This window comes from Salarias fasciatus, chromosome 16 (assembly GCF_902148845.1).
Source record: "Salarias fasciatus chromosome 16, fSalaFa1.1, whole genome shotgun sequence".
NCBI lineage: Eukaryota > Metazoa > Chordata > Actinopteri > Blenniiformes > Blenniidae > Salarias > Salarias fasciatus.
This window is the reverse complement of record NC_043760.1, coordinates 16,636,533-16,658,490: the sequence shown is the minus strand read 5'-3', so window position 1 is coordinate 16,658,490 and position 21,958 is coordinate 16,636,533. Positions and strand designations below refer to the sequence as shown.

The window sequence follows — 21,958 nt, the reverse complement described above, 5'->3', positions numbered from 1 at the left end:
GTAATCCTTTATAATACTCTCTGTTACAATAGAACGTCCAGGCACTGGCATGTGCTGGTGTCTGCCGGTGGAGGTAGATGATTAAAAATAGTGTTAAAAGTCAAACAAAAACTGGGACAGGAAAAATATATTGGTGGTTCGCTTACAAGCTCTTTGTAGCTATAATAACCAGTTTCCTTTAGATAAGACCTGTAATATGTTTGGGGGTGTGATTTTCAGCCTTGTGTCGTCGGGAGAGGTGCACTGAAGTAGCTCCTAAGGAAAAAGTCAGATAAAATAAACTGGCTATTTGAAGCTTTTACAGCAAAATAAACTATGAAAACACATGGCAGCACAGTAAGTGTAAACTGATGTGATCATGTCAGGAGGGAGAAAATTGCAGCAGGCTGCTGCTGAATCAGACCTCCCAGATATTACAGAGCCGGGGAGTGCGGGAGTGCACTCCAGGGAAAAACAAAACGCAAAACACACCCTTCGCCCTTCATGCTGCTTGGAATCAAGTTGTTTTTGAGATTTGTGTCCGTCTACACAAAGGCTCCAGCAGACAGTGAATCATCTTTATGATAGCGTCTCTATGTTGGAGATAAGTGATAGATTTTCCCCCGCTTCCTCATTCTCAAATCCCTACTGGGTCTGAGATACTGAGGGGCGAAAAGCAAAAAAAGAAACAAAATACAGTACAGGTTCACAAGGGTTTGCTGAATTGTCCTTATTAGCATTAGGGTGGCGTCTCGTTGAAGATGGACAGCAACATGGTGGGGAAAGGCCTTTTTCCTAAACCTGATGTAAAGAGCATTGACTGAGGACCTTTAACACGTGCAGGCAAGATCAATCAACTGCACAAGCCTTGGTAAACCCACAGAGGTAGTGTGTGGGCTGACATACAGTGCAGAACCAATAAACGTCTTCCAATTAGATGGGAAAAGTTGGAGGGGGACACACATGATAAAACCCCTTCACACACAGCACCAGCAGAGGATACTGATTATTTGAAGAGGGGATATATAAGAAACTTATCACTGAGTGTATTTGCTGCAGTTGATGGGGTTGGTGTGTCCTCAGTTAAGAGGAGTAGGGAGATCTTTCTGACAGTTTCTGTAATTTCACTCATGTAATTGGTACATGGGAATCAGACATACAGCAGGTCGTGATGCTTCAGCGTTTCCAAAGCACATTAAGCCACGTTCACCTTTTCACAATCTGAGCTTCTGTGGAAGGTTCTCAACCTCCATCTGGAGAAACTGGGGGTTCAGTTTCCTGTCCAAGGACACTTTAACACATGGACAGGGCAGGAACGGGGATCGCACCATCAACTTTGCAACTGGAAGTCATCCAGTCTTTGGTCATGCTTGTTAACTGCTGCCTTCACTGATTTGGTTAGTTTGCGTTTATAGTGTGGCATGCTGTAGCTGGTACAACACACAGGAATGATATTGCACCAAAGACACAATAATACAAAGACACTGAAGAAAGAAACCATTTCCTGCAGTTTCCTGGAACCTAAAATTGTTACAGATGGTGGACTAGAAGAGACTGATAAAACTGTGTAGCTTACACTAAAAAAAGATATGTCTGATTAACTCAATTCTATAAATACAGCATCCATTTAGAACAACATTAATGTGAAGTATAGGCCTTCAAATGTGGGTGAAAAGGGTTTTATTGCTTAACCTTCCCACAGCAGCACATTAGTGCAGCCTCCATATGTGCAGAGGGGAGTGCTGCCACCCATCTACTGCACTCAAGTAACCATAAGACCTGCATAAAATGGTCCCTGTGAGGACAAGTGCTTACATGCACTCCACACAAACAGCACAAACCAGTTTACATGTGCATAAACACCTTCAAGGCCAACGCGTTTAACCACCGTGCCAACGCAAACGCTGCTCCGACTTGTACACAGCGGTGACACTGATGTCTGGGAGGAAGTGCAATTGGAGGAGAAAAAAGATTTGATATTTAAATAGAACTTAAAAAGAAGATAACATGGAAGTTTGGACCCTACAAATTTCACTCTGTACATGATGAAAAGTGGAATGTAGCAGTGAGGTTAAAACAAGTATTCATTAAAAAAAAAAAAACAAACAAACAAAGAAGAGTGGATACTTACAAATCTTGAGGAGTTGTCATTTCTTACAGTTTTTGCATTTCCAAAAGCTGAAAAGGAGAGGGGGGAAAAAACAATCATTTTTTTAGTGAATAATATATTTGTCATTCACAATAGCAATTCTTCTCAACCAAATGAAAGTCAGTTTACAAATACTCAAGGCCACACTGATGACCCCCGACGATACGCCTCACTCTGGTTAACTGTCAATCATGCGAGGTCTGGATGTCAAGGCCATTTGTACTGATGAAGCCCCATAATTCTGCATGGATTAAGCAAAGCGCCAGAGCTTTCCGGGCTTAGGAGGGACTGAACCTCAATGTCACGCCACATTCAAGTCCAAGTGCTTTAATACGTCCCCCCGCTAATGCATAAACAATAACACTGCGTTAGAGCCCAGCGATTGAGACGTATGTGTGCATCAAATGCACCGCCAGCACACACGCCTATGGAAACCTTCCTTTCAGTACCTGAACAAAGATTTTCAGAGGAGTATTTTCTGCTACGCGGACCTTTTTATTTGCTTTAAACTATATTTCTACAGCAAAATGCTCCTAATGTGTCATGCATCACAACGCTATTAGCAGAACTGTTTAATTGCTGGCAGCAGCTGATTAATGTCGCTTAAGTTTACAGCTAACATGATCGTGTGGGCCGCTTGTCTGGTACGGCGGCAGCCGGAGGGCCAAGGAACGAGGGAGGAGATAAAGACTGAAAAGAAGAGACAAATTACAGCAAGAAAAGGAAAAAAAAAACTGAAACCGAGGGTGACAAAGAGTGAAACCAATAAAGATTGTGAAACACTGAAGCACAGTGTCACAGCGAAAACCGAAGGCGTGACACAGATACGCCGTCTTTAGCGTGGATAACTGAGCTCCCCCCCTTCCCTCCTTTCAGTGTCGGGGCAATTAGTTCGGCAGGAGCTAAACTCTTACAGATGTGTGGGGCTTTCTGCAAGCGAGTCAACTCGGGCATACAGCTTCATCATTCACGGGCATTTCCTGTCCACTGCCCCCAATTAAAATACAGCTGTTTCTGTGCCAGCGCGGAGCTGTGGGAATGACTGCCAGAGTGTGTGTGTGTGTGTGTGTGTGTGTGTGTGTGTGTGTGTGTGTGTGTGTGTGTGCGCGTGTGTGCGCGTGTGGGTCAGTAAGAAGAAGGAGCAAAGAAAATAAAGAGCTAGTGCGTGTCAGTGTGTTACATCTAGTAGTCTGTGGTGTGACTTATGTGAGAGACGACAAATTGAAAGTGATTAACTGGAATTTTGGCTCGTTTCCCAAACTCAATGTGTAATAGAAAGAAAAACAAAGACTATCAGAAAACAGTATCTAAACAACTAAAAAGAAAATTGTTTTTTTTTGTTTTTTTTGTTTATGGTTTTCATATCAGCCAGGTTGCATTTATGTTTATAGTATTAAAAAAAAAACCTTGAAATGAAGCAGACATGCCAACCTGTTCAAGCTATCTCAGTGAGCTGTGACAAACTGCAAACTGAAATCACAGAAAAAGTTGAGAAGGAGCACTTTTTTTTCCTCGCACGACTCTCCAGGGCTTCAAAAACATGTTGCTTGAGTTTTGAAGATGTTTATAATTGTGAACAATAGCTTCATAGATATCAGAAACTCTTTCCCAGTTAGTAGTGGAAAAAAAGAAATTAGCTTCAGCATGTCCGTCTGTTTTTTATCTGGGTTAGTCGCTCATCCAGCAGCTTCTGCAAGTCTTTTATGAGCTTGCTTGTTTCTTATCTGATGACAAAATGACTACTGGAGTGGGGAGAAACACTGTGTGCATGTGGTCAAGAATACTCAATTGTCTGACTGAACCGATGCACAATAACCCTGCAACTACTGCAAGACGGTTCTGAGCATCAGAAATGTTGTGATTTTATCCAGCTAATGTCGTACGAGTCTTGAGTGAACATTGTGTGACGTGTGTGAATTTTTCCTCAACCTCCACTGTGGGTTTGTGCCACATTCTGACTGCATTTGCACCAATTCGATGTGAGACGAAGTGGAAACTGCTGCTAATTTGTCGAGTTTCTGAGTCGCAGCGGCTCAGTCAGACGGAAGCTTAAACACACAGAGCCAGCCTCAACACGACTCCGGCTGCCTGAAACGTCTTCACTCACCCTCCAGCACAGGATTGGACTGCAGCAGCTGTTCCTTGACCTTATTCACCTCCTGGCCCTTCCCACACACCGCCGCCACATATGACATCACCAGCTTACTGGCCTCTGAAACACACACGGACACAAATGTTAGTTTAAAGACATGATGGACGAGCGGGTGCGACACGCTCACCCATTTGACAGTTCTCCCCTAAAACCCCCCCTTACATCATCTCCCCTGACACCCATCCGGGCAGGGTGTGGATCGTTCATTAGTCTGAGGGTACAGAGCAGACGAGGAGGAAGAGGAGGCCCCATTGCAGAAACCGTGCTTTGTTAGGTTAGGTGATGACCAGCATTGCATCACATTATCATCATTCAAGCTACCGATTCCAGTGGGAACCAAGGGAACACACTCGAGAAACTTCATTTGGGTAGACTTCGCTCATCCACTTCTCAAGTTAGAGCCGACGTTGATTTTAAAAACTTTCAAGAGAATAGAGTTGTCAGTGAAGGCTGCTGCTCTAAGAAAAAAAAAAAAAAAAAATAATGCTCCGCAGGAGAAATGTGACATGGGCTCACGAAAACAGCTTGTCTCGAACAAGCAACACACTGTGTGGGAAGCCCACTGGCATCAGGGTCATCTCTCCTGACCAGGGACTCGGGAGTGATGATGTGTGTGGTCTGCCAAGAAGGGATAGAGAAGAGCTCGTGGGGACAGAAAGCTGATTGAGTTTGGCATCTGGACAACTCGGGACATGCTCATATCTTTTGCACGTGTACTGAGAGTTGGTCAAAACTCAGATGCGACAGGAAGAGGGAAAAAAAAAAACTATAGGAGACCAAAGTTGGGTAGTAAGCAAGGCATTCAGTTTTCTGCGTGAGTACTAACAACCCGAGTCATCTCGTGCAGACAAATGTGTTGTGTCTACCCACTGATTGCGTCTGATAAAAATGTTTGTACGAGCTCCTGGCTCATATAGAGCAAGAAAATCCCCACACTGACATGAATGTCAATGACCCATATCGGTGGGATGTATATTTGATGGCCTTATTTCACTACAAAGCTCTGAGGCTTATGAGATTACAAAAATCCAAATTTATCTTTGGCTTCTTGGAGTCAGGTTGTTAATATACATGAGAGGCTGAGAGAGTCCAAATAAAGAACTTCATTCTAAACAGAACCAGTCGAACTTCTTTGTTTTTGGTGGATTTCTCATTGCTGGATTCCTAGTTTACCCCAGGAGTTATTATTATTACGGTTACGGATGAGTGATCATCTTCCACAATGTTGACATTGTTTTCTCCTTTCCCAAAATGAATGCGTGCTTCACATCATGTGCTATTTGCTGCCAAACTGCTGTAGGTGAAAATGTGAAATGTGAGCACCAAAACAAAGGCTCTGAGAAGCGCCTGGAAACACTAAATTGTAATACGAGCACGTAATACACAAATGTTCCTGTGTTGATATGATGGGACCAAGATGGCACTCGGTGCTATGGTAGCATTTTAAGAAGGTAACATTTTGAATCTTATGAGTTCAGTACTGTTGTTGGAACTGGATGGGAAGCCCTTTCAATTTTATTCTAAACAAAGTATGAAAGAATGAGTCTGTACTGTACAGTCGAGCATTATACCATTAGATTATGAGTGCATTCCCGCTGTTCCTGTACTGCCCGCTCAATATTGTCATTACCTGTGGCACAGTGTTACACAGAGAGCAGGAAATGCCATTCTCCCTGAGTTTCTGTACGGTATGTGAAAGCGCTTCAGAACATGAGCACAAGATTACACTAAACAATGCAAGAAAAGAGCAAAGACCAGCTTGAGGTCAGGCCAACTCTTTCAGTGTCTGTTGTTTAATGAAACACTGAGCATCTAAATTCACTGTTGATTGTGCATATTTTAAGAAGAGAGACAGAATAAATCAGAATCCCATCTGTTTGTTCCTGTTCCACTTTGATTTGTCTACCTCTATTTACAGGTCACCACAGAGGTAATGTCATGTTTCAAGTACCAACACGCTGTTCTCAGAACAAAAACTAGCTTCAAGCTTCCTTTGAAGGTAGATCTGATTTGAAGTCAGCTACGTGGTTTTATACATAACAACTCTTATCTCGGGGTGGTCTTTGGAAATAAGTTTTGACTACACTTCGAACAAAGCCCTGCCAACAATAACAGCCCAGCTTACAGCTGTGTGATAGCCTTGAGGGGACTGTTGCTAGCTGCTGAGAGATGTGTCAAGATGCCGTGGGTTTGATTCCTGATTTAAAGTTGTATCTTTTTCCTTTCATTTTTTTGAGCTCCATGCTCAAAAGAAAAAGATTGAATCAGGAGTTTTAACGTATTAGTGTCTCTCAAGCAGCTCTCTTTAAGAACCCACCCTGTACGGTGCTTGACAGAGAAGTGAGAAGCCTGACATGAGGGCTCCAATCACCTGCAGTGATCGGGATGTTGCTGTTTTTAGAGTACTTACCAGTTTTGCCAGCTCCGCTCTCCCCTGTGATCAGAATACACTGGTCCTTATCCTGGTCCCTCAGCGAGCGGTAGGCCTCATCCGCCAGAGCGTAGCTGCAAGGCAAAAGGCGCAAAGCATTAGCCTTGAAATGACTCCACCATGCCTCAGAGCCAACATAACCCACTTCTTCCCAAGCATTTTCCAGGACATGTTTGGGTTGAGGGATTTAGAAGTAGTGGGGTGAAACAAGTTCAGTGGAATAGCTCTCGTGCCAGGCTACACGGCGTCTCACCTAATCAATAGCATGTGGCTTTTTTGGAACGTGGGATGCATCTGTGGGACATCCGCAACTTTATTTAGCAGCACTGGCTGGTTTGAATTTGGTCTTTGGCTTTGACCTTTGACTATTTCCTGCTTCTTTTCTTGGAGCTTCTCTGCTAATCTAATGCTGCTGTTTGAGCAAAGAGCCATTTAGAGATCACCATGTGGCACTCGCACAGTTAGACTTTGCTCATGTCCAAAATCAAGATAAAGATGAATAGAAAATGAGTTGGGTTAAATATTTCCCCCAAATTGTTTACTGCTGCAGTTACTTTTTTTTTTTTTAAATAGAATGAATACATAATTAGGAAAGAATCAGCTTTATTCATGCCCTGGTAGGTTTTTGAATAATGCAATTAGTCAGCGGCAATCTAAAATAACCCGTAGTGGATGAGAGGATGATGAAAAGAGGGGAGCTGCTTTTAAAATAAAGCCTATGAAGCCTATTGTCATGCATTCCAGGACACTGATTCAATGGCAGAAGTGGGTCTCATTATAGCTGTACCCCCATCCCCATCCCCCCAGTGAATTCCCCAACAAAATATTATTTGTTCTCATTATATTCACAATCCCTCATGATGGTTTGAGAGCAGAGAGTGAATGATCTGAGAGCCACATCACAATGACAACTTTTAATCTCATGTGTCACATTGGCCTATAATCCTGATGCTATACGCCCGCAAAGAGAGAACACTGAAATAGTACGGTCGCATCAATCGGTTTTTACAGCTTCCACTTGGCAAGCAAACAGTCGATTAGTGTGAAGCAAGAATCATATTCCAACTGTTTTTATCTTTTATCACTCAGAGACACAAAGAACGTGAGGGTTGCACATCACCCGTCTTGCCTAATGACACACTCGAGTGGCTGAATTCCACCGCAGACTTACGTAAGGTTTATATACAGTCGGCCTGCCTGCTGAGCAGTCACTGAAAATTAGTAACTGACTTTATGGCGTGTCACTTCTTTTAATTTTCTTTGGGTGGAGTGGTGGTCGACTTCAGTGGAGGAAAATTATTATCTTAATAATTTTCAGTTTTTTTCATCCTGCATTACTATTACAGTATTATAACTACTATCATCATCATTACTTTAATGTTCCCTTTTAATGTTATTCTCTATGATGATTGTAATATCTAACTAAAAACATACCTTTATTTTTAGTGATGTAAATGAAGACAAAAAAAAGCGTTGGAGTTATGCTACTTGTTACTGCAAATGTGTAATTGAAAAACCATTGGTCATTCAGAAATGAAAATTGCTCACTCCAAATTGTGTAGTTTAATCATGATGTTCTACTATTGTGTTTTTACAATGTCGCTGAGCTGTCAGCACTGTGTAGGCCAATCTGTTCAATTCACTACTTAACTTCAACAATTACAGCAATTAGAGTAAGATGAACAAGAAGAATAATTAGTTGGAAGTACTATTTAAGTTGATCTGGCATTTGTTCAAGGGTGTTAATATAACATATTACATGTTGGTGTTACGATAGCATGTAGTTATATTTGTATTGATGAGGAGTTGCTCAACAGAAGTTTGGTGTAAAAGTATCCATGAAGACAACGCCTGTCACTTTTGCTCAAGTTAACAATAGGAGCACGAGAAAGGAGGAAAGACAGCAGTTTTGAAAATCTCAAACTATTTTTTATTTGAGAAAAGTAGTATTCAACCCACTGAAACTTCAGTAACTCATCACTGTTATGGAATTTGTGCCAAATTTGTAATTAGTAATCATTTTCTGCCAAAAGTTGGAGCCTTACAGTCATGTTTTATTTTTTTTAATTCCTATCACTGCTATGATATCACGTTGCAGAAGAGATCATACATCGGGAAAAATTGATAACTGGTTGGAAATGTTGGATACTAATCCGCCCTTGAATCATTATCGGCTCTACAGACGCTTCAAGTGTAAACAGAACTCAGTCCTGGCACCTTCGAACTATCCCCCAGCTTGCTAAACAATAAGAGATCAAGATTTTTAGTCTCGCATTTCTCACTGAGCACAGGGTAAATATAGCTTGAGGTCATTTTTGAGGAATGCTTCAAAATAGTCTCTCCCCAGTGTCTAATTTGGTCTTATCCCTTGCCTAAAGGGTGGGAGCACTCCAAATCTCCCAGGTCTCGGTATTATCATTAATCAAGAATTTATATGCCCCGAGTGTAGCAGACACAAATGCAAGATGGAATGTTTGACAATCCCAGGTGCTGACATGGATTTCCATGTGGCACTACCAGTAGGCGCCGTGTCTGAAATGGGAAATCAGTTATGGCGACTACTTGTTGAGTTGGAGCTGTTGTCCAGCTGAAAACGACATTTTGTAAAGGTGGCATGGCTTCAGTCAGAAGAACCTACAAACTTAGCTGAATACTCCTCAAATACATTTTTCTGTGCAGAAACTAGTGAATCATCTTTTCACAATTACTTAAATATCTACTCCAAGTCACATAAAGACATGGAAAAAGAGACTCATCCATATGTCTAATATTAGGGTGCACTGGAGCAAATCAGTCAGTGCTGCAGAAACAAGAACTGCAAACATGTAATCATCTCCTGAACTAACACTGACCTCCGATTTGCAAAGTGAGCTGATTGCTCATGGAGAGCCTTGAAAAAGTCGGGGCTCAAGAGATGGACGGCCAGATGAATGCATTCCAGACCTCAATACGGAGTTAAAGCACAGCCTCGCTAATGGAGCTGAAGGTTCTGCACCATCACACATCATTTTGGACCAGAGCCCATTCGGCTCCTCCACTGGCCTTCTCACATCAGCCTCCAGTGTGGGCAGTAAACCAGCAGCCCCTGAGGCGAAGGGGCAAACTTGTGCACCACGTCTGTCTTTTGCTCTTTTTGTCACATTATTTAGTGATACACTCGTGAACGGGTTCAAAGGAACTCTGGCATTTGTTACACATTTAATAACCCTCCAGTGGTCACAAACTCCAAAGACTTAATGTGACACAGAAGGCAAAATATGAAAAATTACAAGTAAGAAAATTGTCTTTTTTGTTTGTTTCTTGACTATGGATTGTTCACAATCTTTAAAGAAAACTAAGGAATACCCTCTTCACTTGCAATCAAGTGCTGATTGTCCTGCCAACATATTCATGACCAGTGCTTTTGAATGACACTGCAAAAAGACAGGATGAAAATATGAAAGCAGGCAGCTTGAGCTTGCAAAGTGGGAGTTAGACCTGCATGAATTACTGATATGTTCCCAAATGAATAGATATTAATACATATACATCTATATATAATTGCCATACATCAAGTCGTAGACCACTACTGGATGAACTGAGGTTGCTTGAGTGCAGAGAACTGGAGAGACTATTTGCATATTCATACAGTGAAAGGATGAGGCGCAGAGTTTCTTTCAAACAATTTTTCAATGCCAGATCATGACCTTCAGCATTTCCAACTATAGAAGGTAATGAGTAATCTCATTTGCAATCATGGTATATTCACAGTTTAAAATGGCCGTCTATAAAGAATTAATAGAAAACATGTACGTAAACTGAATGATGGCTCTTGACATACCACTTAAAGAAACCACATAGAAAAGAAACAAGGAATTAAGGAAGAATAAATTCTAAAATCTTGCATGTGCTAAAACTCAAAGAAAAAGTGGATGTATATTTGAAATGACAGGGTTTTTTTTTTTTAATTTAATGTCACCTCACTTTAAGCGAGCAGCATTAATGTTAGTTTTTTGGTGACTGCAGTGGAAACAAACGTCATTTTATTCAATTTCTATCAATCCAAACAAAAGCCTCTCACTCAGTCTCCATCCCCGTAATCTCTGATCTGTCCTTTATGCCAATCTGCCAGTTCTGTATGGACGAGACTTGCCACAGGACATTACGTCACTGCTGAAAAGGGCAGCAGAGCACAGCAGATGTCTGCTTTGTGAAAACACTCCTGTTGCCTGACCTGGTCCTGACAATGAGCAAACCATCACACCATTATTTCACCCCCAGAGGAGGCCTGAGGGCCGGCGGAGGAGGGAGGGGACTTTTTCGAGGCCAGGGGTGAACAACAGGAGTGGGAGGTCCTTCGTCCGGAACTTGTCCCAATAACAAACACACACTATGCGGGTCATATGAATATCAATAGCCAGACAATTAGAATATGAATGGAGCTCAGCAGAAAGACGCCACACCCATTAGCTGCTTAAGACACATGTACACATCTTAAAAAGGGAATTAAGAAAACTATTACTGACTATATAAAACCTTGTGTATCTGATATACAGTATCATCCTACCATTATTAAGGTCTTGAAAATGAATCTGAGTGGTACACCAATTCACAAATATGCAATTGAAAATGACAAAGCTCTGAGGTCATGATCAAAGACAGAGGAAGCAGAGAGCGAGGCGCTGAAATCCCCGAGGTCTGCCTGATCTGTGCGGGTTAGGCCGGGATAAAGGCCTTGTACTGGCAGCGCTGCTTGGCACCTCCCATTCACATCTGCCTGCAGGCTGTAATTTGGACGTGCACGTGGCAGCGGTGGACATGAAGCCACACTGGCATGAGGTAAGCGGTAGAAAATAATTCCAGTCAGTTCTTTTACTACCAACCTCTGGTAACTGGGGCACAGGAGGGGATGATGGGTCTGCAGAGTGTGACCTGAATCTTAAGCAGCGTGCAAAAGTTGGAGGGCAGATCCGACATCACTGTAAAGTCGCGATCCGTAGATGCTAATGAAGCTATAACGCAGAGGCTGGGGCACGGCCCACTCACAGGAGTTGATCCAGAGAATCCACGGGGAGTGATTTATAACTCAGGGGGCCACCATCAATGACAGTTTCTACAAAGTCCGTCTTCATCTTGCATAATGCTATCTTTTTTAAATGTATTCTCTATGTTTGTTTCATGCATTTGTTGTCAGGGGGTAGTCAGTGCAAATGCCTATGATCTCAGTGAGACTTGGCTCCTCCAGAGGCCTCAGGAAATCCGCCTGACTCTACAGTTGCAGCCAAGGAAGCAACTTTTTCCTGATGCTGTACGACCAGGTGGTGGCTCTTGCAGGAAAAAAAATAAAAAGTACACTTATGAATACAGTGGCACACATTCAGGAGTAGCTCAAAGGCCAGCCTGCTGGTGTTTTGGGGCAAAGGACCGGATACGCAAATGCCAAAAATGTTGGCGCTCACAGATGTGCAGCATCTGTCCACTTTTTGTGGACAATGCCTTACTGTGAAATAGGTGGCAAGAACAAGAACCACACACAGCATACAGATTCAACAAATGAGACACAGGATCGTCATCTTATGCTCTAAAGAGAATTGTCAGTGAGCAAGGTGCAATAACAAACACCCCAGCGCTAAATTAAAAGTGTGAAGTACTGTTGCCACACGTCTCTAATTTATTCGACGCATGCTGTCTGAGATCTCAGCTAAATTGCTCATTGATACTCCTCCGCCCATACATCAAGCGTTTGAGGGGGTCTTAGGCTTTAATTCACTGTATTGCATTGCAATTTAGTGTTCCACAGTGGGGGGAAAACACCGGCCTGGGCTGCTTGTGTGATGTCTGGGGGAAAAAAAAAAGCAGGAAAGACGCATGCTGAGATCGGTAGCAAAACATCCTCAAAGCAATGCTCAACAAAGAACCCTTCTGAGTCTCTTTTAGTTGAATCTGTATACTTTATAGCTGTCCAATTATAAGTCGGTAAAAAGGCTAGTGTGAGGCCAAACTATCATGAGACTACAGTGATGAATAGCAAATGTTGTGGATGAAATGTTGCGGCTTCACAGTACAGAAGAAAATCCAGCCACATGTGCACAGACAGGATGATGGAAACAGAGGAGTAAGATATCTTTTTATAGCCCTTAAAGCACCAGCCCAGTCAAGGTTTGAGGACTTCCTCTCTTCATGTTTCACTCTTCCACTGGATCATGGACTGAGATCATTTCAGAGTCACAAAGGCCTTGAAGCAACACTTCAGACTAAACTGTGGGGCTGATGTTGTAAAGATAAACTTCTTTTTGGTGGAAACAAGTCATGCTAATCATGACTGAGATACAAGGGTTTGTATTAAAAACAAGACTAGGGCAACAGGAAAAAAATTTATTTCATCTATTCATTCATTTTGGGTTTTAATTATTTCAACTGGGGGCCACAGGACCCAGGATTAAACAATCCCTTTAATTTTAACCAAAAAGTGGGATACACTCTGAAAAGTCTACTACAGAACCAATATTATCTCAGTATCGATATTCACGAGTGCAAGGAAAATATTTCCATTCAAGCTGCTATGAATAGTACAGAAAATACTATGTAAACTCTGACTTTGTGCTTACTTAATGTGACATCTTAATAAGCCTAACTGGCATCTGCAGCGTACAACCTAGGCCGATCAAAATGCTAATTTCAGCTCGTCAAACCAAAGCAACAGATAAGCTGTAATTCTGACCTCAGGAAATCTTTAAGCACTTGCATTACTGGAGGAAATGACAGACGATTAAAAGGTTCAGAGCGTGTGATTTCAGTAATGTTGCTTCTTTTCTGTCTGGTCATAGTGGTGAGTCACTGTACAGTCTGGTGTCCTCAGTCCAGCTTCAACAGTTTTGGAAGTCTGAGTTTATATCTTTATAGTCCTTGAAAGTCCTTAGTAACACTAGCTATATGATTGAGCTTTCTGTGCCCTGTTGATGAGTAAATCTGAAACAAATCACAATATGTTCTGTAATTATTGCACTTGTTTTAGAAACAACTAAACCTTACAACAGTACTGCATCTTTGTAGAACAATACAAAGATTTATTCCCATTTTTGTTGTAGGATGTTAGATGCAGGTGCTTTTAGTAAAAACGTGCTATATAAACTTGGTTGAAAAGCACCTGTGTGCATAGTAATGAATTGTAAAATGTTGGTTTTTCAGTTTGGATCTTTGTGGCCAATTGTTGACTCGAACAAACTGGATGTTGGTTAAAAATGTGCACAGCCTTCGTCGAACGTGTCATGTACACACATGCAGACAAAAGCCGCATAGAAATAAGCCGTGAAGCCTAATTTAGAACAGCGTCATTTGGCATGTTTTCAAAGTGGCCCCAAGCCTCGGGTCTCAGTGACCATGTGACCCGCTGAGTCAAGAGATAACAGACGGAGTCATTGTAGTTTGACCTGCAGCATGTTGGTAACATATCAGCACAACAGTGGTGGGTGAAACCATCTCCCCACTGGCTATATAGTGGGGGAAAAATTGGAAATAACTCAAAACTGGAGATAATATTGTTGAAATCTAGTAACCATTTCACCCACACATGCGTAAAGCTTTATTGTTTAAAAGAAATCTGCGTTATGGCTTGCAAATGAAATACCCATTATCAAGTACAGTTCCTCTGTGTTATGCAAATCCTTTGGCAGCGCCAGCAGAAATGCATTTATCTCTCTGCTGCCAAATTTTTAAATATTGAAACAAATAATTCCCACTCTATGTTTGGCAGCTCTTTAGAAATGTGACTAATCACATGATGCCTGCCGATGACTGTACGCTATTCAAAGATCTAGAACAGCATCGCACTACAGAACCAGTTTCTCTATTAGAAGACGACAATTATTTTGTGTCTTTAAACTCCTGGATTCAAAAGATGAGCTGGAAAATGGATCAAAACACTTGGTGGATCTACAATCACATAATGAAAACATGATATAATGCCACCTGGATCTATATCCACATTTCAAATCAATCAAAGCTGAGGCAGCAGAATACGTATGCTATCATTGTCCAATGTATAGAGGCTCCATGGTGGAACATTATTCCCCGAACAGATGATACGAGTCTTATCTATTGGCTTCCATTTCTGTATGCCCCACACATGTTGTTCTGCAAGCTGTGTACACAGATAAAAGCTCTGCAGCTATTGTTCTGGCTGTGAAAAGGCCGAGTTTACAATGGAGTCTGGACCTTCACCGACAAAAGAAAATCCATAAAATATAATATTGCACTCGCAGAGGCAATAAATGACAAGGCAAGCAATGTTTAATCAGAGTCTTGTTAAATTATTGGCTGGTAGATGCCTCAATCTTTGGAGACATTTGGGGAATTCCCAACCTTTCTTGATTAAACATTGCCAGTGGGGTTAGTAATTTTTATGCGTCAATACCAAAGTTAACACAGTATGAAAAAAATCAATATGGACAAAAGACAAAAGCAGTCAAGAAGAAATAATTGGAGTATGAATAAGGCACTTTTTAATGAGATTTAGGACTTTAAACAATGGCGAAAACAGAACATCCAACAGGATGCGGGTGCTGCTGAGTGTTCGGCCTTTTTTGCAGCTTGACAAAATGATGGCAAGAGGACCCAGGAATGGCATCTCCAATGAGTCCTCTTCAAAATTCAATTCAGGGGCACTGTGGTTTCTGCATGTGGTCAGAGAGAGCTCAATTATGTGCCAAGGGAAAGCCATTACTAACAAACCAAAGGAAAAATAATTAGGGGTGGTCGATGACGTCAAATACCTGGTAAGTGCATTTTCAAATGTATTAGACACTGATGAGATGTATGAGGTCCGTAGGTGGAAAAAAGGAGGACAAGGATTGTATAAGCGAGTGCATATATTAGGTGTTGTAACTAAGTGTACTGACTACATGCACAAATACAGAAATTGAATGTAGACAGCTGCATTATCCAATTTCATGCTTTAAGCTTTTTATTCTTGTGAAAAGGTAGGTGGAAAAAAAAAGGACACATAGACACACTGCTCATCGCTGTCTCATTTCACCGAGCTCACCATTACGCCGACACACATGCTGGAAAGCACTCATTCGGCCCACCTGAGTCAAAATGTCATTTCAACAAGTGCCCACTTCTAGCAACCCACGTACAGGTGCTCCTCGAAAAACAGCTCTTACGATATCGAAACAGCATCGACCAGGCAGCAGCGCATTAACAAATAGCTGTAGCTCTACAAAAGATGTATGAGAACAATCAAAGATGAAACCTTTTCACTCGTATGTTGGTGAAGCCAGCAGTTTAGTCCTTTTCTTGCCAGTGCGAAAGTTTAAAAAGAGACCTCGATCAAGTCTTTTGTGACAAGATGCATCAGTCAGAATGATTTAGCCTCAGTGGGAGGAAAAAACTTATTTATTTGCAACAACTGCAAGTGAATGCAACATCTGGCAGGTTAACCATCAATAAAAGTAAAAAAGGAAGGCCAAAGTGGCACAGCTGATGGAAGCGTATATGTCTGCAGAACTTCTATTCAGTGCTTCGTGATTAAATTGCTCCGACCAGCAAAGCTGGAAAAGCAAACAGGTGTGATGCTCAAGCTGACCGAATGACACTAAAGTCCATCCTACTCATGGAGAAAGCTGTAAGCCACCACATGGTTCTTTTCTGCAACATCCTACAAGTAAACAACATCCATTCACGTCAATCATTCACAGATGATCAACAACAAAGGGAGGTAGTTTAGTTTGGTACAGCACGGTGTGAATTCAGCGCGAGAGTCCTGCATAGTTGGTGTGAGCATATGGCAACAGCAGCCAGAAAATAAATTAAAATGGAATTCCACACAAAAGGGGAATGAGGAACAATCCGATTACCTGTTTTGAACCCACACACACAATCAGGATAGACGGCACAAGCAAACATTACACATCAAATAGGGACAGACAGCAGTCGCATGCAATCAGTACAATTCGTTTACTCCCACATGTGACCTCTGATCTCTCTCTCCATTTTTGGCATGAAGGTCCAACCCTGTCTCCACAAAATGTGAAGGGGCTTATGTAATCGTTCCTTCATGTTTTCAGTCAAATATGCAAACATGTTGCAGTTTAGCAAAAATGTCAACTATTTTTATTTTGGTACAATAACAGAAAGCAAATATCCATCTTGAAAGTCAGCAAAAGACTGAACAACAGTGCTTAGAAATACTTTCCTACTGAGCACTGTAAGGTCGCTTCACTCGTTTCATACTGACAGAAAAATACTGCTACTGAATGCCAGAAGCTCTGCAACAAAGCAGATTTTACAGCCAAGCTGCCAAACCCTAGTGTGGGACAGCTGGAGGCCTGGATGTACACCTTGTACGGGGCCTCTTTGCTCCATTAGCCAGTCCTGGTGCCACTCTGTGGCCACCGCTCTGTGGTGTTGAGTATTGAGCGCTAAGAGCATCAGGGGCTCTCAATACCTCATTAAGTATTGGGAAAACACGATCCTACCCTGGAGACACTGGAAGCTTGCTGACCATCAACACACACACACACACACACACACACCCACACACATACACGCCAATCTGTGTCTGGCTTTGGATACACAAAAGACGGCTCCAGGCCATCTGCAGGGCTGCGGTGCATGGAGAAAGGCCACTGATTAGTTCATCGCTAATGCTCCGACTGTGCTTAGAGAGCAGGAAAACACCTGCCAGTTAATTATGAGGTGGCTCATCTGGGCAGACAGCAGTTTTCTAAATCGGCCAGCAGAGAGAGTGATGGATAGATTAGCGGGCTTGGGTGTGGCCATGCAGCTCTTTTGAATATGAATTAAACTCCCCAGATGGGTTTACAATCCGATATTTTTAGAATTGTGAAAAAGTAAAGGGGGGAAAAAAAAAACACACCCTTTTTTTTTTTTTTTTTAATGAATATTACACAATGCAGGAGGGAGCTACCAGACTACCGACACTGAAATGTGAGATTTTATTCTGATAAATCAATATTGACTGCATTTGACTCTGGCCTGGGCACGAGCCACATTTAATCTGCAAAAGCTCTAATTAAGCTGGAACTTAACGAGCAATTAGCCAACTAACATCTTCACAGAAAGGGCACCAGCTGCAGCTCTGCTTCCAGCTGATGTACACGTAAACAGTATTTGTCTGGATTGTATGAGAGCAGGTGTGAGATACTCAAGCACCTGCATGCAGTGACACAAAACACAAGGTAAACATGGAGATGAGGCAAAATGGCTTGAAAAGATTCAGTGAGCTGGAAATAAAATTTCAAGGCAGATAATCAAAACCTTGTTCTTTAAGCTGGTATAAAGAGGTTGTTTAGGGGAAAACACAAACTTTCACATTTTTAAAGACAGAGATAACCTGTTTCAGGCATTGGACTGCTCCAGCTAGAACTGGTCCATATAGTACTTACTGTCTGCAACAAAGTTTATTAAAAGCACTCCACAACTGAACTTTCAAATTATTTCAAACCACTTATTTGGTGGGCACCAGAGCTTGGAAGGCATAAATGGACCACCCAATCGCTATTTCACTCCCAACTGCAGGTGTCAATCACAACCAGACTTTCCAAGTGTGAACACACCCTTAAACTCCAAATGGCTGCAGTGTGTGTTTGTGTGTGCGTGTGTGTGTGTGCGCGTGTGTGTGTGTGTAAAGACCTCTTAAATATTTCTGCAGTGACAGTGAGGAATAACTTAACCAACAAAGATTGAAAGAAAAAAAAATTCTGAGTTTACCGATACAGAAAGTTTTTAATCAGACGGGGGACACAATTTAATTATTAATCCTCTTTCAAAAATAATCGAGCTCTAGTTCATTATCTTCCAGAAGTTATCACTATGTTCCTTTTTGTCCATTAAACTTTTGGAAATGTTAGGCTTCCTGCACACAGTGAGATAGTCATGGTTCACCTCTGTGCATATTAGTTTATTGAAAATCAAATATTAATACAAGGAACACCGAAGAAGAAAATATGTGCTCTAGAAAATGGTAATTCTAACTATTACAACAATCTACACTGTCCTTGTTACTGCAATATAAAGAAGCACATCTCCCACAGGATTGTATGCACATTCAATACATGCAATACACAATTCAGATATTTTTTATGGCCAAATCCACAGAACTTTTACCTTGATGCCATGACCTGTAATCTGATACAATTCAACCTGATGAGATTGAAATAGAGGGAGAGGAGTTTGTCGGTTTCGCTGTTGTTGCGATAATATTAAAGCCAAACACTAATTCAGTCCAGCGCTGCTCCACCACCAAGGTGAAACAGCAAACACCCAGCTGAAGTCAGGCATTCAGCCAATAAATCAATCATCATTGTTGATCAAACGTTGGGCTTTTTTTTAGTCCACTGGTGATCATCAGGTTGCTTTAAAAAAAACCTTTGACCAGGTTCAGCTGAAAATTTTTGCATTGACTGCCTGTCTGGACTTAATGACTGCGAAAGTCACGCTGCTCTGCTTTGAATACCAGTCAAGTCAAATATATTCAAATGTCAATAATCAAATGTGTTTCTGACCCACAGCTACCCAGCTGACCCTGGGTCACCAGATATTTAGGTCTAAAACCATTCTTTTATGTTCTATAATTTTTTTTATTTCAGTTCAATCCCTCCAAAACCAATAATATATCACTAGCCACTGTCATAGTCATGAAAATCATTACTCAAGATTATATTAAATTAGATGGACACTGATAAAAACACATGTAGGCTCATACATTTATGCATAAAAGCTGTAATGTCATGTAATTATATGTTCTTTCGGCCTTTATTATGGCTTAATTCACTGGGGAGAGTGGGCCAAGCTATTTTACTATATAAAACACAGTCGCAAAGTGGATTTAAAAACCTGAAAAGCTCAGTTTATACGACAACATTAATTGAGGTATAAAGCTCGAACGGGGCTCTGTCATCTTACAGTCTCTCAGCTGAATAACATCTCACAGGACAATATACAGTGACAATTGCTGGAAAATTGTTCTCCATATCAAATTAGAAATGAATCAGCTGCAAATATCTTCTTCAACTGAAAATACATAAATACTAGAAAAAGAACTGATGCACATCAAAAATCAAACTGTTGAGAATAACTGGGCTAAACCATTTCACCATTTCACAGCGGGGATTTGATGTGACTTGAGGACGATCAATGCAAAGCTTCAAAGCTTGGTCCAGATGGCCTGACCGGAGGATTAAGATCAATTTATGTAGCATGTTGAAACAATCTTCCTTTGACTGGCATTTTAGGTCTTCTGCAAGAGCTTGTCCTGTTAAACATGGCATAATCCTCTTTGTGTAAATACTAATGGTGAGGTGATTTTTAACATGCTTAAAGCACGGAAATGTTCGTCAATGAATATCTTCCGTTTATCTCAAGAGAAAAAATGTTGAAGATTTCTATCAATACTTCTTTATTTGTGCTTTTTAGTTTTTTTTCCATTTAGACAGGAATTTTCTTGCTGTATATTTAGTTGCAGCTCAACCAAAATAATTTTGCCTTGGTCTAAGTAAAGGTCTCAGCTAAAAATTACCTTTCCTTCTCCAGTGCTGCATGATTCCTTCAACCTGGCTCTATGATCTGAGGATTAGGCATTGCCCCAGTTGTCAAAATTTAAGCAGATCAGTAGGGCTCAGACGACACCAAAGCAGCCGATTCTCATGCAAAGAGCACATGCCTATGTTCCCTCAAGTCGCATGTCCAGTAGGATCATTTCAGAGCAAGAGAAACCTGTGCCCCTTCTGTGCAGAAGTCACAAAGTTAACAGCTTGACATGATCATACGTGCTTTTGCATATTCACTTCGCGTCTTGTTTCAGACAGCCACTCTTATGTCAGTGTGGAATGAAAATTATTCTGTAAACAGGTTTGCAAAATGGCTAGCTATCTGGCCTTTAACCTTGTGCAACTAAGTGTTACACCTTCTGTCAGGGTAATTGACCAAATCAATGCATTTATCTTGTCAATGGCCCACTATTTTCATACTTTCACCACCCCTCTGGCCATGTGCCTGTTTTTCTACTGTCCGAGTTTAATTGCGATGCTTGTAAATCCCTGAACTAACAATCCTTTCAGGTTTACATGCAGCACAGACACAAATATTAATGTGGGAACAGATTCAAAACTGCAGCACCTGTGGAACACAATATCTGTCTAAACTCAAATTAACAATTAGAGAATTTATGCCACAAACAAAAGTTGACAGAAGGCACTCTTCATCCACTCTGTGTGAAGAGACAAAAAGCGAGACAGGGAAGAAACAGCCACTGAACAACAAAAGGAAAGAGGGGGGGAAAAAAAAACAGGAGTAGAGCAGCCTGAAACTGTGTCATGTTGGCTCTGTAGCGCTGGCTGTAAAGCAGAGCCAAGGAGCTTGCTTTTGTCTGCAGGGAGTGCGTCTGTTCTGGGATGAGGGCACTCTCCCTCTTCCAGCGCGTGTCTCTGAGGGGCTTTTCCTGCAGCCTAGAGACACAGCAGGCTAATTGACGAGCGCTGGGCATTGTTTCGTCTTGGCAGACCCACAGAAATGCTGACTTAATGTTGCCAGAGGACAGATGGCATGCCACGGTGCTAAATGGCCGGCAGAAGCCCCGGACTTGGTGTCACTCTGATCTCAAACCCTCCCTTTCACCACTCCACATTAGTCGTTGGGTCCAAATTGATAATCCTTACAGAGGTTTAAACACACTGTATCTCCAACAAACAGGCGTCAGTTCCTACTCAGAATCCCCTCTGATGAAAGTGTGTCAATCACATTTCGTTTTGAATATGGTGTTGAATTGCAAAATATCCACAGGACTCACATGTGGGGACTGAGTTCGTAAAAGTTTCTGTTGCGATACTCCTCCACCTTGTCTGGTGTGAAGATGGGCAGGGACCTATAGGGGTTCATGGAGATCACCACACTGCCGATGTACGTCTGCAGGGGGGAAAAAGAAAAAAGGCACAACAGTTAATTAGTTTTCATCCACATGTCTTTGTGTTCTCGCACACCAACTGCTTTCAAGGCCGCCCCTCCACCTCCACTCCCCCACTCCGTCCATTTGGACATTAATTCAGGCAAAGGTGGCAGGAATTCTGTGGCTGTCAGCTTTTCCCAGCTGGGGATTCCTAATGTACTGTCGAGGCACGCAGCGCCTGGAGTGAAACTGAAGACGTGGTTAAAAAAAAAAAAAAAAAAAAAAAAAAGAAAAAACAGACATAAAGAGAGGTTTCAGGAATCTGTGGGCTGGGCAGTGTGAATGCAGACGCCAACGGGGTCA

General features: G+C 41.8%; 1 protein-coding gene across 3 annotated transcripts in view; it reads right to left on the bottom strand.

The window, feature by feature from the left end:
• myo1b (myosin IB) overlaps positions 1-21,958 on the bottom strand; it is a 62,186-nt gene that overhangs the window by 27,005 nt on the left and 13,223 nt on the right. For all 3 annotated transcript variants that reach the window (XM_030111336.1, XM_030111337.1, XM_030111338.1), the window contains exons 3-6: positions 21,500-21,615; positions 6,691-6,785; positions 4,236-4,340; positions 2,111-2,157 (exon numbers count right to left, since the gene is read on the bottom strand). In XM_030111336.1, the coding sequence (XP_029967196.1) occupies positions 2,111-2,157; positions 4,236-4,340; positions 6,691-6,785; positions 21,500-21,615 (363 nt within the window). The remainder of the gene's footprint in view (positions 1-2,110; positions 2,158-4,235; positions 4,341-6,690; positions 6,786-21,499; positions 21,616-21,958) is intronic.